Source organism: Mustela putorius, unplaced genomic scaffold (assembly GCF_011764305.1).
Source record: "Mustela putorius furo isolate JIRA1106 unplaced genomic scaffold, ASM1176430v1.1 tig00003834_pilon_pilon_pilon, whole genome shotgun sequence".
In the NCBI taxonomy this organism is placed as follows: Eukaryota; Metazoa; Chordata; class Mammalia; order Carnivora; family Mustelidae; genus Mustela; species Mustela putorius.
Window position 1 is genome coordinate 81,016,760 of NW_025421987.1, and position 14,278 is coordinate 81,031,037.

A 14,278-nucleotide genomic window follows, 5' to 3' on the forward strand; every position below is an offset into this window, starting at 1 on the left:
TTTTTAAAAATCAAAACAAAACAGTGTGGTATATATAATAAGTCAGGACCCGAACAAGATCATACATTGTATTTCTTTGGTATGTCTCTTAGGTCTCTTTTAATCTGTAGGTTCTACTCCCCTGACCCTTTTTTTCCCTTGTAATTTGTCTGTTAAGGAAGTAGATTGTCATGTAGAATTTCCTACATTTCTGGATTTAGATGATTGGTGTCCTTTTGCTTTGTTATTCCAGCCAGTGGATCTCAACCTTTTACATCCACAGCTTTTACTTAGTGGCAGATTGTATTTGGTGGGGTTTACCATATTGGAAATTAAAATAGAAACCAAAAAATTAGATTTCTTAGTCCAAGTAAATTAATAATAAGTCATAATATATTTTAATGAAAATCAACATTTCTAAAACCAAAAAAATTGAGAAGAGTGGAATTATTTTACATTTTTTCAAATCTCTTTAACATCAGGCTTAGTAACAGACATTGGATTCCCATATCTGTCTTTTGCGTTCAGTCTGTTTTGTATCATACATAACGTGGTCTCTGGAAAAGTCGCATATATACACTTATGAGAGAATGACAGTGAAAAGGGCAGTTATGTTATTTAACATCTTAGTATTATTCTAGAAATTGTTTTGACCTCAAAGATTATGTATGGCTTTAGGACTCCTTTACACTTTAAAGAGTTTCTGAGGACTGTAAAGATTTTGTTTATGTGGGTTGTATGTCAGGATTACTGTGAGAAATTAAAACTAAGAATTGTTCTGGGGCTCCTGGGTGGCTCAGTGGGTTAAAGCCTCTGCTTTCGGCTCAGGTCATGATCCCAGGATCCTGGGATCGAGCTCCCCACACCCCCCCGCCCCCGCCTCTCTGCCTACTTGTGATCTCTGTCTGTCCAATAAATAAATAAAAATCTTGGGAAAAAAATAATAGGTGTTAGATTAAAAAAAAAAAGAAAGAAAGAAAAAAACTAAGAATTGTTCTGTTTTTTAAAAACATTTTTATTTGTGAGAATGAGCATATGTGTGAGGTGGGGGAGTGGCAGGGGGAGTGGGAAAAGCAAATTCCCAGCTAAGCTCTGAGCCTGATGTGTGTGGGGCTCTATCTTAGGAACCCCAGATCATGACCTTAGCAAAAACCAAGAGTCAGATGCTCAACTGACTGAGCTACACAGGCACCACAACTGAAAATTGTTTTAGCATTTATTAACTTAAAAATGACCCAAAAAGACCCATTTAGGTTAACATAAATAACATTTTTATGAAAAAATATATTTTCCAAAACAAAAATATTAGAAGGGTAGCATTATTTTATCTGATTTAATTGATAGCTGGATTCTCATATCTGCCAACCTCAGGCTCTGTCCTCTTGACACCTCAAGCTAGTAAAGAGGGCCTTCTGTCCAAGCTGCACACTGTTGGAGAATGCAGTTAGCTAAAAATGTAGGAAAATCAGAGAGCTCCTAGGTGCTGCTCTTTGAAGAGTGGATTACTCTTTGTTCTCTCTGTTTTTGTTGGGCCCCCTGAAGTTCTGCCCCTGAAGAGTTTAGCAGTCAGTCAGAGATGTGGGTACGTTTTATACTCTGATTTTGGGTTTGATCCCTTCTGTAGTTCTCTGACTTCTAGGGTTTCTGCCTTACCTGTCTAGCTTTTCTTCCAGCCCTGAACTCCTTTCTCTGTTCATTCAAGGTGGTAAACTGCAAAGTTGCAGTTTTCCACCATTGCTTTCCCAATTGTAGCTGTGAGCTGGGGAGTACTTTCAGGCAAGGAAGCTACAAACTTTACCTTCTTACCCCTTCCAGTTGCAGTTTTATGAGAATAAATTTTGGCTGAATTGTGACTGCATTTAAACACTTTTCAGTATCTTAAAATGGACATCTAAGATAATTTGTCCAGATTTTGTTATTTATAAGAAGATCCATGTACCTTTATGCCACTTTTTAGTTTGGTATTACTGCATCTGTTGTTTTCTACTAACAGAGCATCAAATTAATGTTTATGTATATAGTTGACCAGAGGTCAATAGAGTACCAGAATTAGCAAAGATAAATCACCAACCTGTCTTTCTGGCCATTGATCCTCATTGATTCTGATCATTCTTACACATTCCTTGGTTTTCTGCCCTTGGCCCTTCATTTCTCTTGACATGCTCTTTCTGGTTTAAATTATCCATTTCCTTGACTTCAGATACCAGTTCTACACTAACAAGATCCAAATATGTATCTGTTTTGTATCCCAGATCTTTCTTGTGAGCCCCAGGCTGACATCCACCTGCCCTACTAGAACTTTTTGTATTAATTATCTGTTGAAGCACTTTAAATTATGTCCAAAGCTGAATTAATCTTCTCTCCCCTCAAATTTATTCCTTCTCTTTCTTTATATCTTCTTGCTCCCAGTTGCCCAGACTGGAAATCTCTCTCTCTCTCTCTCTTTTTTTTTTAAGATTTTATTTATTTATTTGTCAAGAGAGAGAACACAAACATGGGGAGCAGCAGGCAGAGCAGACAGAGGGAGAGGGACAAGCGGGCTCCCCTCTGAGCAAGGACCCAGATGTGGGACTCCATCCCTGGACGCTGGGATCATGACCTGAGCCAAAAAAATCCACTTAACTGTCACCCAGACATCCCAAAATCTTTCTCTCTAACCCTTCAAATTTAGTTAGTCATCAAGACCTGTGTTTTTTCTTCCCCATGACCTCTCAGATCCATTGATTTCTCTCTCTCCACTGCCACTGCTTTTGGTGCAAGCTATTTCTGGAATTACTGCAACCCTTCCTCTTAACCTTGCCCACTCTTCTCACTGCCCCTCTAATAATCTTTAATTTCCAGGCTGCTTTAAGCTAGAATCATCTTCCACATTCTTGCAGGCTCTGTTGAACTACTTTGCACCCTGGCCTTACTGTATCCTCTTGCCGCCTGCATTTTCCACATATTCCTATATCTTCCCGTGTTTTCCTTGCTAGCTTACATTTGGATTTCCCCAGGGTTGGTTAGGTGGTCTCTCCATTATACCCCCAGTGCACCCCAAGCTGTTCTTTTCACAGCATTACTGATCTCTACTAAACAAGATATTCAGGGCAAAGTCTGTTTCAGAGCACCTTCTTGTGCCTTCTGGGCTTGCGAATGCCAGGACCAGACTAACTATGGTTCCTTACTCAGTACCAGAATTAACACTAGGCATATAATAGGTGCTCAGTAAATATTTGATGACCAAATGAATAGCCCTGCTCCTGCGTGTTGGGTGTATGAGGTTGACGTGACACAGGCCATTTGCAGCACAGAGCTGTGGAAGATGGGATCTGTTGGCTGTTGAATCCACCTGGAATAGCTTTCCCATTGAGTTGTGGGAACTGCCACTTAGCTGCCACACTGCTACAATGATTTTTCTTTAACCTGTGTGGAGAACAGTTTTAGTTCCTAGCTCAAATGCCAAAGCCTCCTACCATTTTACTGAATTTCTGTAGATTTTGTTAAATATAAGTCCTTTCATCTGCTCCAAAGACTTGGAATGGTTGTGCTAATTTTGACCAGTTCGATAGGTATCTCTCTGGGATAAAGGTTTCCCTGACTTCCTTTCACGATCATTTTGGAAGTCCTACCTGATGTCATTTCTCTTTAAGCCAGATATTTGACACTAGTTTTCATCCCTGGATTAACTTTAACACATTTTAAGCCATAATATACATGTTTAAGAATGCCCTAATAAAACTTCCCCTTTACAGTAAGCATTTACAATTAAATATATTTTGGGAGCCTTGATATTTTCTTTTCCTTAATGCTTTAAACTAGATTTGCTAATGGTCGTTCTACTGGGCTTATTTTGGACAGTGGAGCCACTCATACCACTGCAATTCCAGTTCACGATGGCTATGTTCTTCAGCAGGGTAAGTGGATTTAATGTGGGTATGCTGAGATGATGTTAGCTGTCATGAAGATGTGGATAACAGAGCAGTGAGTTGGACTATCAAGTCATATCAGTGTCCAAAAAATGTCTTTGTTAAGAGGTTTTAAAAAATCTTCATAATATGTATTTAAAACTGATGCATGGCTTCATTCATGCTTAAAGGGTTGGTTCAGATAATCCTACTTGAAAAAATTACTCATATATAAATACACAGAAGAATTTATCTCAAGGCATTTGGATTTACTACTGTCTTAGCCTTGTTTAATCTGTTTTCATAGGCATTGTGAAATCCCCTCTTGCTGGAGACTTCATTACTATGCAATGCAGAGAACTCTTCCAAGAAATGAATATAGAACTGATTCCTCCGTATATGATTGCATCAAAAGTAAGGGATGACTTGAATTTTCTCTTTGGAATTTACCTCTAACTCCCTACCTCCTATGTTGTGAATGAACTCTAGCGCATGTTCTTGGTACTCAGGAAGCTGTTCGTGAAGGATCTCCAGCAAACTGGAAAAGAAAAGAGAAGTTGCCACAGGTTACAAGGTCTTGGCACAATTATATGTGTAATGTAAGTACCCTTATTCTCTTTTTAAAACTATAGTAGGCTATAAGTTTTTAATAGAGTAGTTTTTGAGCAGTTTGTATATATTAAATATTTAGAAAAATATTTTATATTTTTTTAAGATTTTATTTGAGAGAGAGAGAGAGACGGCATGAGTGGGGGGAGGGGCAGAGGGAGAAGCAGGCTCCCTGATGAGTGCAGGGCCCAATTCGGGGCTCACTCCCAGGACCCTGGGATCATGACCTGAGCCGAAGTTGGATTGTCAACTGTCTGAACCACCCAAGCACCCTGAGCACTTTATAGTTTTAATGGTACTTTACAAACAAAAATAATAGCTTATTTTGAGAGGGAAGGGGTGCTTTTCATATTTGTCAAACAAATTATCTCAACAAAATACTATATTCATTTGGATTACATTAAGACCTGGAAGGAACTTTGGTTTTGGAGTAAAAATAAATATTATGCTATTCTGTACCTTTTTAATCTAAGATAATTGTTTCAGTCTATAGAGAACTGAGTATGGCTCAATAATGTTCTCTTATTTAACATCAGTCAGCCATATTAAAAAAATGTGTCATTATTCTAGTAAGGAGCCAGTAAGATTTTCTTTATCAAAAATCCCTCTCTGAACATACAACTTAAAGGAAGAGAGGTTAGTAAAACCTCTCACATCACAGACGTATATTCATTTCTAACATAAAAGGATATGAAAGTAATAATTTACTATGCCAGGGATGTCTCTCTCTGATACCTTTTGTATCTAACGATAAAGATTTTTGTGGGTGTTCAGTAGACGGGAAAATTGTTGAGATGATTAACAATTTTGCGTAGATATTAGATTTTTTCCTTAGCAGCCTAGAGGTTGTATGTATTTTGTAGCATAATTTTAAAATATTTTACATTATGTGCAGTCATTAGAAATTATATAAGATGCCACATACGTGCACATGTGTACTCACCCAGATAACAAAATCTTGCTTCTAAGTCTAGGCTTATTTTTAAGGAAAAAACAAGTGTTCTGAAACCAGTTTTGTTACGCAGAACAGGTTCCTAATTGTTTTTATTTCATCATTTTTCCGTAATTATTAATTTTTTAAAAAATTATTGTTAATTTAAATGTGGTATAATATAGTTTCTGATGAAAATGTTTAGAATTGGGTTTCTTGATACTCTTGAGTCTTGATCGAGTCCCGCATGGATAGAGGGGGCCTGCTTCTCTCTCTCTCTTCTCTGCCCCTCCTTCTAATGACTTTGTCCATCCATTGGGGACTCTTGATCCAGTTTCATTACCCCTGAAATGTATTTGCCATCCAGGATCAATACAATATTACAAAAATATTACAAAAAGTATAGATTGCAGAGACAAATCTCTATAACCTTGTTTCTTAAAAACTTTTTTTTTAATCCATAGTGTGTTATCCAGGACTTTCAAGCTTCAGTACTTCAAGTATCAGATTCAACTTACGATGAACAGTATGTTTTCTTATCTACAAGATTTATAATAGCTCATTAAAACCTTCATCTTAATCTTCTAAACACTGAATACTTCATAAATGAGGAAAGAAATTGATTTGTTTAGTTAAAGAATTGCAGAATATGCATAACGGGTCTAAAGGTAAAAAGTTACGTTAAGAAACACTGACTAACATTATAAAAGAAAGATACTCTCACTCTGCTTTCTTACAAGTTGATAATTTCTTAGTTTATAATTTTGGGCAGGATTTTTTTTTCTTTTGTTTAATGTTGTTTACTATGTTTTCAGAGTAGCTGCACAGATGCCAACTGTTCATTATGAATTCCCCAATGGGTACAATTGTGACTTTGGAGCAGAACGGTTAAAGATTCCTGAAGGATTATTTGACCCTTCCAATGTAAAGGTATGAAAGCTTTTTTCATAATTAGCTTGGCTTTTCCCATACACGTGAATATCTTGTTTAATTATAAAACCTAAGTAAGACTGACCAGATATTTTTGGGTGCGTTGTTTGAAGTTCTTCTGTTGACTACTCATTTTTGTTTTGTTTTAGGGCTTATCAGGAAATACTATGTTGGGAGTTAGTCACGTTGTCACTACAAGTGTTGGAATGTGTGATATTGATATCAGACCAGTAAGTGTCAGCCTTCTGCTTATGGTATAAAAGTATTTTTTAGGGTAAGGAAGTACCCCTTAGTTCAGTATTTAAGTTGTCAACATTGGCCATTGACTTTGAAATCCATTTTACTTTTTTTTTTTTTTTTTAAGATTTTATTTATTTATTTGTCAAAGAGAGAGCAAGAGCGAGCACAAGCAGACAGAGTGGCAGGCAGAGTCAGAGGGAGAAGCAGGCTCCCTGCGGAGCAAGGAGCCCGATGTGGGACTCGATCCCAGGACGCTGGGATCATGACCTGAGCCGAAGGCAGCTGCTTAACCAACTGAGCCACCCAGGCGTCCCGAAATCCATTTTAGAATATGTAAAATTGGGGGACCTGGGTGGCTCAGTGGGTTAAGCCGCTGCCTTCGGCTCAGGTCATGATCTCGGGAGTCCTGGGATCGAATCCCGCATCAGGCTCTCTGCTCAGCATGGAGCCTGCTTCCTCCTCTCTCTCTGCCTGCCTCTCTGCCTACTTGTGATCTCTCTCTGTCAAATAAATAAATAAAATCTTTAAAAAAAAAAAAAAAAAGAATATGTAAAATTGTGAAATACTAGAAAAGGAAAAATGCCAAACTCTAGAGCTGTGGTGTCCAGTGTGGAAGCTACCAGCCACATGTGACCATTTAAATTAAAATAAGTAAAAATTTAAAATTCCGTTTTTTAGAATATAGCTAATAGCTACATTTGATAGTGCAGATAGGGAACGTTTCTGTCATCACTGAAAGTTCTTTTGTTCTACCGACTGAGCCAGCCAGGTGCCTCTTGAAAGTTCTTTTGGACATTGCTCTTCTAGAGATTTCCTAAAAACGTGACAAACCAAATATATATTATTGGTGATTTTTCTTACATAATTTTGCTACTTTTATTGTTCAGGAAGGTATGGGTTTAAATTGTAACTTTTACATGGAGTTTAGAATGAACCTTCATATTTTTTGTGCTTTGCCAAGTTTTAAATAATAACTACATATTATATACATACTAATTATGAGATTGATTATATCTTATTTAAATCCTAGATTCAGGAATGCTTGGGTGGCTCAGTCAGTTACATGGCTGCCTTCAGCTTAGCAGGAGTCTGCTGCTCCTTCTGCCTTGCCCCACCCCCTGCTCATGCTCGTTCATGTGCTCTCCTTCTCAAATAAATAAATAAAATCTTAAAAAAAAAAAAAAAAAAAACACAAAACCCATAGATTCAGTTTGTACCCTACATACTGCCTTAAAAATTGTTTGAATTAACTCATTAGCTTAGAGCATAGTGCTGATAGCTAGGGATGTATAAGAAACATGTTCAAAAGAGACTTTTGGGCGGCTATGAAAAAAATATTCTTTATTTCAGCTAGCCATGTAGCAGGCATTTGCTGCTTCTAGGACAAAAGTGAGGTAAGAATGGAATTTTCTAGCACAAACTCAAGGCCACTTTAGGAGAAGGCAATTGAGTTGAATTATACTTACTGTAAGATTGTGATAACTTTTTGTTTTTAGTGAGATACCTCCCTTAGTTAATGTTTACATTGATTACAGAGGACATAATTATTCTGTATTCCATTTTATCTTTTAAAAGATAGATGATTTAGATATTTGGAATAAATTTTTAAAGTAGGAACTTAGCCACTAAAAAAGCATACAGGCTGACATGTATGTAAACTAATGGAATTCAAATAAAAACTTCAGAAAAAGGCAGGCTGACATTTAGCTTTCTGATACATACAGGCAAATTAGAGGTAAGTATACTCCATGTAAGTAGGGGCTTATTTTTATTTGGGGGAGGAATCAGCATGTTGATTTTGAAAAAGTTTCCCGTGTGGTTCTAATGCATACCCCTCCAGGAGAAAGGTAGCAGTCATTTTGGCCAGGGATGTTATGATTATGCATTGTCCATCATAATCATTAAATAATCTTTATTGTCTAATTTTAAATACTATAACTTCTAGCTGAGCATTCTAAGATGAAGGTATAAAACAAACCTCTAAATACTGGCAGCTTTCTGCCAAAAAATTATGTTTGGGTTTTAGTTTTAGAATAATTGCTTGAGGTTAGTGGTTCTTAAACTTTAAATGCTCATGAAATCATCTGGATTATTTTTTCTTTTTTTTTGAGAAAGAGCGGGAGCACATGAGTGGGAGCAGGGGCAGAGGGAGAGAATCTTCGAGCAGATTTCCCACTGAGTGCAGAGCCCCCGATGCAGCATTTGATCCCATAAGCCATGAGGTCATGACAGGAGCCAAAACTAAGAGTTGGACACTCAACTGACTTAGCCACCCAGGGGCCCCCAAAATCATCTGGAGTTTTAAGCAAACAAAACCTTTGCCTGTGCCCCATCCCCAGATTTTAATTGCTTCTGGCATTTTGTTTTATAAATTCCCTAAATGAACTGAATGTGCAGTGAGGATTGAGAACCACTGGATTAAGGTACGAGGTGTATATAGAAGTAAAAAAATTTAAAAAGAAAGGGAAAATTGTAGAGGATGATGTAGTTTTAGTTGTAGTTGTATTTAAAACTGTTGAAGAAAGGGGCATCTGGGTGGCTCAGTCAGTTAAGCATCTGCCTTAAGTTCAGGTCATGATCTCAGGGTCCTGGGATTGAGCCCATTGAGCTCTCTGCTCAGCGGGGAGCCTGCTTCTCCCTCTCCCTCTGTGCTCTCTCACTTAAATAAAATAAATAAAATCTTTTAAAAAAACAAACTGTTGGAAACATTTGGAACTAATTTTTTTTTTTTTATCCTAGGGTCTCTATGGAAGTGTTATAGTGGCAGGAGGAAACACGCTAATACAGAGCTTTACTGACAGGTTGAATAGAGAGCTCTCTCAGAAAACTCCACCAGTAAGTTTTGTTTGTTCTTCAGTGGTATTCTTCAGTCATGTGTGTCCTTATCACTGCTATCATCTTATAGATAAGGTTTTTCAGTAGTAGATTGATATTTTTGTGTGTGCCTAATAAAGTATAATAGCCCTTGTTAATAAAATTTTCATAGGTGACATCTTTTCCTAGATGACTCTTGTACTTGAATCTTTTATTCATTGATTCCACATTTAAGTATCTATAGTCTGCTAGGCACTGGGGATATAAACTATAGTTCCTACCCTCTAAGGGCTCAGTCTGCTAGCAGGAGTGGACGTGCATAAAGACTATAACATGCTAAGTGGTTTTAGTAGGTCATGAACCAGGCACTCTGGGGGACACTGTAGAGCAGGCACTTAAGTCCCTTATGAATAAACTGAATGGAGTTCATCTGGTTGGTAATTTATGGAAGGACGTCTAGGTTGAGGGAATGTGATGTGCAAACTATTGAAGGGAAGATGGCATATTCCAGTATTTCAACATAGCTGGCTTAGTCTGTGCAGAAGTGGGAAGAGTGATGTGGCTGGGAAGATGGATGGTATATTAATTTCCTTGGGCTGCCCTAACTACCACAAACTAAACTTGGTGGCTTATCACAACAGGAATTTCTTCTCTCTTCTGGAAGCTCAAAGTCTGAAATCAACATATTAGCAGGCCCTGCTCTCTCTGAAATGTACAGATGAGAATTCTTCTTTTCCTTCTTCTTAGCATCTGACGGATCACTGGTTGCAGCTCCCAACACTTCAGTCTGTCTCCATTGTCATAGAGCAATCCTCTCTTACGGGTCTGTTCTCTTCATTTTAAAAACTCTTGTCCTGTTGGATTAAGGGCCTACTCTCTTCTAATATGACCTTATCTTAATTTGCATCCTAATTACACTTGGAAAGAACCTATTTCTAAATTAGGTAACATTCACAGGTACCAGGGGTTAGAATTCTACTTCAACATCTCTCTTTGGGGGACACAATTCCACCCACACAGATAGGTACCAGGTCTTGTTGCTTATTAAGTAGTGAACTTCTGGGATAAAATCCGGCAGAGGACTACAGAGCTCTTGTGTTTGTTTTAAAAAGATCACTGGGTACATTGTGACAACTTAAAAAGGATTTTAAAAAAAAGGCAGAAGGTTTGGGGGGAAGGTTTGGGGAGAAGGTCTGGTACACATGGATAACAGAGTAGTAGTCCTAATTTTAGATTTTAAAACCTTCTCAAGTATCTTTTGTATGTTACTCTGTACTAGTTATTTCATTAAAAAAACTTACTAAGGGTTACATGGGCCCTAATTGTATCTATAGAATTTGTATATTTGGTAATCTTATTTGTTTCTCATATAAAGAAACATTTTACTTACAGCACATTTTTAGAATTGTTATTTAATTTGTTATTTGTTATTTAAATATTGATCCAGGCATAGGATTGACACCTGACTTGTATTTACTACATTCTTAAAGATAGTCTGATCTGGAAAAGACCTTAACTATAGTACTAATCATTAGATGTTATAGGAAGTCCCAAAATAATGAATATGTAGACCTGGGCTCTCCAAGGTCTGGTCAAGAGCAGTTAGGTATTATCCTTGTCATTTAGGAGGCAATTAAAAATCAGTGCAACAACAGGAAAAAAAAATTCATTGCAATAAATATCAACTAGTTCCTCACGTAAAAAAATCCATGTTCATCCCTCCTACTCCCAGCACCCACCCCCTTCTGTAGTACATACTCCACTCCCAAAACATACATACTTATTCACGGTGAGAAAGACTCAAGCTATGTGTTCATATAAAATAATAGGGAAGTATCAACAATTTGAGAACTATCCCCAGAAACAAAGTCCTAGGTAGGGGAAAACTCTCGATATAGGGAGGTAGGGATGATATTGAGCCATAAACTGTGTTTATTAAGAGTTCAAAAATAAACACTGATTTGGGAGGAAATCAGTATGAATTAAAAACTTAGCCAGAGTGCTCGCTTTGGCAGCACATATACTGAAAATTTAACCTGAAATCTGATGTCTGCATTTTGGTTTGGAAGTTGGAGGGGCGGGGGTGTGGAGTTACCTTAGGTAGGAGGGACTGTGTGAAGGCCTAAAAAAGTAGTAGCAAGCAAGTTGAGGAGGATTATAGAAAGGGTGGTAGCACGTTGGGATGATAATTAGATTTGGTGTTGGAAGAAATAAAATTTATGAAGCACTTAGCATAGTGCGTGATTTACAGGTAAGTATTTAATATGTTTGCTATTCGAGAATATAAATTTTAAATGCTATACTTTTTATATGCAGTTTCTAAGGTTTATAGATATTATTAAATACTATACATTAAAAGCCACAATAAGAGTAGTTTAGTCAAAGTACTTTATATAATAATTCAGCCCATGCATACTATTAGCCTAGGTATTCAAAATAATCATGTATAATTGGTGTTTTAAAGAGTCATTAGGCAGTCGTCAAAACTGAATTTTCTGAGTGGAGACATCTGTTTTTGATTATACTAATATTTATTTTTCCCTCTGTTTTAGAGTATGCGGTTGAAATTGATTGCAAATAATACAACAGTAGAACGGAGGTTTAGTTCATGGATTGGTGGCTCAATTCTAGCATCTTTGGTTAGTAATTAAACTACTTTGAAAAATAGTCTTATTGAATGATTTAACTTAAATCTACCAGTGAATATAGTAAATTTAGTAAAAAGACTAAAAATAATTCTAGTGCATCCTTTATCTTTGTATTTTATAACTATCAAATGAATGAGTAGAGGACCTAATAATACCAGTTTCACATGTTCTAATTTAACAAAATGCTTCAGTGCCTTATCAGTGGCTATTTGTCAGCTAATTTCAATTTCCCTTCTCAAACAAAGGTGGGAATTTACTAATTTATGCCTCTTCTCATACTCCCACTGGCACTGGTCAAGACTTCTCTGTAGCACTTAAAATTAAGTCATCACCTCTTGGTGAAATGGAGGAAATCAGGAGTTGGCTCTTGGGGCAGATGTGAAGTCATGGTGCTGGGTTTTGCTTAGACAGGTGATTACTATGAATTAAGAGAAAAAGTCCTTGTACTTTCTGCAACCCTAGACTCAGAATTTCCCTTTCACCTCAGAGCAGCCAACGTAAATGTCATGACATTTTTAAGGTAGTAAGTGTCTACTTAATGTATTGGTTCTATTCGCAATCTTTTAATAGATCTTAGATTGGGGCACCTGGGTGGCTCAGTCCTTAAGCGTCTGCCTTTGGCCCAGGTCACGATCCTGGAATCCTGGGATTGAGCTCCGCATTGGGCTCTCCGCATGGGAAGCCTGCTCTCTCCCAACTCTCCTGCTGTGTTCCCTCTCTTGCTGTGTCTCAGTTAAAAAAAAAATCTTAGATTGAAATGGAATACCATGTGTGAATCCACTTGAATAGAGTCAGTCTTAAGGAATGAATTTGTCCTACTAACAAGTGTTTTTTTTTACTAATGTAGCATAGGCTTCCTCCTTGGCTCATTTTCCTCCTTTCCTCCTTTTAGTGCCTATGTACTATCATGTGTGTACTTGCAAAACTTTATCCTAGTCCTGATGGATGAGCACTTTCAAGATACAAATGCTGCCATTAGTCAAGTGCTAGGATAGCTCTTCAATTCTGTACTGGGATCAAGGCTTCAACAACAGTTTCTATTGTTGTCATAGGTTGGCAGCAAGCCATCATAGCTAAACCTCCAGTCTTCCTGTCACAGCCATTTTCTAAGGCCTCATGACAAGTGTGAATAGGAAGACTTAATATTCATTCTAAATAGTCTCTTTGGGTGTTCTGGAGGAGGGCTGTAATAGGGGAGTAATGGAAAACTACTTGGGGGAGGGGCTTAGAGGTTCTTTAAAGATTAAGAGTTGTGAAAAGATATTTAAAAAGTATCTTCCAGAGGCTCCTGGGTGGCTCAGTTGTTAAGCATCTGTCTTCGGCTCAGGTCATGATCCCAGGGTCCTGGGATAGAGTCCCATGTCAGGCTCCCTGCTCAGCAGGAAGCCTCCTTCTCCTTCTCACACTCCCCCTGCTTGTGTTCCCTCTCTGACTGTGTCTCTCTGTCAAATAAATACAATCTTTAAAAAAAAAAATTTTTTTTTTTCTAAAAAAAAAAAAGGCACAATGTATAACCTTTCTTTCCATTTTACAGGGTACTTTTCAACAGATGTGGATTTCCAAACAAGAATATGAAGAAGGAGGGAAACAGTGTGTAGAAAGGAAATGCCCTTGAAAAGAGTTCCCAGAGCTCAGCCTTCCTATTGTCACCTTAAGTTTCATAGCTTTAGTATACTCAGGAAAAGAATGACCATCTTTTGTAGAATGTTTATACATTTTTGCATATTTCAATTTCCACTTAAATTTTTTAAGGCTTTAACTGGCTCTATAAATTAAGATAAGTTTGTGCTTTCCTTGAAATGCACTTATTCTTATTACAAGCATTTTATAATTTTGTATAAATGTCTATTTTCTCTAAATATTTTGCTTTCAGTAAATGCTTTCCAACTGTTTAGTATGTTAATTACCAGTGATTAGTAGAATTGGTTTTTATTGACTAGTAAAACTTATTGCCTATGCTTTTTACCTTAGGCTTGCAAAATTAAATAAAAATTATTAGCCATTCCAGAAATACTTTTTTGGATTATTGTTATGACAACTACTTTAAGGACTAAATGTATTTGTCACGATTCTGAGTGAAAGTACTCTTCATTAACAGTAATATTCACAACCCCTTCATATGCTATTAACATAACAGTAAAAATGTTACATGAATTCCAAAATGACCTTACTTGCCTTTGCTGTAGCAGTTGACATCACTTTCCCACCTTAAGGTACAGGGGATGTTAATTAAACTCTGC

General features: G+C 37.2%; 1 protein-coding gene across 1 annotated transcript in view; it reads left to right on the forward strand.

The window, feature by feature from the left end:
• The window catches only part of ACTL6A (actin like 6A), a 29,343-nt gene extending 15,236 nt beyond the window's left edge, over positions 1-14,107 (forward strand). The window contains exons 6-14 of the mRNA XM_004756631.3: positions 3,781-3,875; positions 4,174-4,280; positions 4,376-4,465; positions 5,871-5,932; positions 6,222-6,336; positions 6,486-6,566; positions 9,316-9,411; positions 11,943-12,029; positions 13,573-14,107. Of these exons, the coding sequence (XP_004756688.1) occupies positions 3,781-3,875; positions 4,174-4,280; positions 4,376-4,465; positions 5,871-5,932; positions 6,222-6,336; positions 6,486-6,566; positions 9,316-9,411; positions 11,943-12,029; positions 13,573-13,653 (814 nt within the window). The 3' untranslated portion in view covers positions 13,654-14,107. The remainder of the gene's footprint in view (positions 1-3,780; positions 3,876-4,173; positions 4,281-4,375; positions 4,466-5,870; positions 5,933-6,221; positions 6,337-6,485; positions 6,567-9,315; positions 9,412-11,942; positions 12,030-13,572) is intronic.
• Positions 14,108-14,278: the final 171 nt, after the last annotated feature.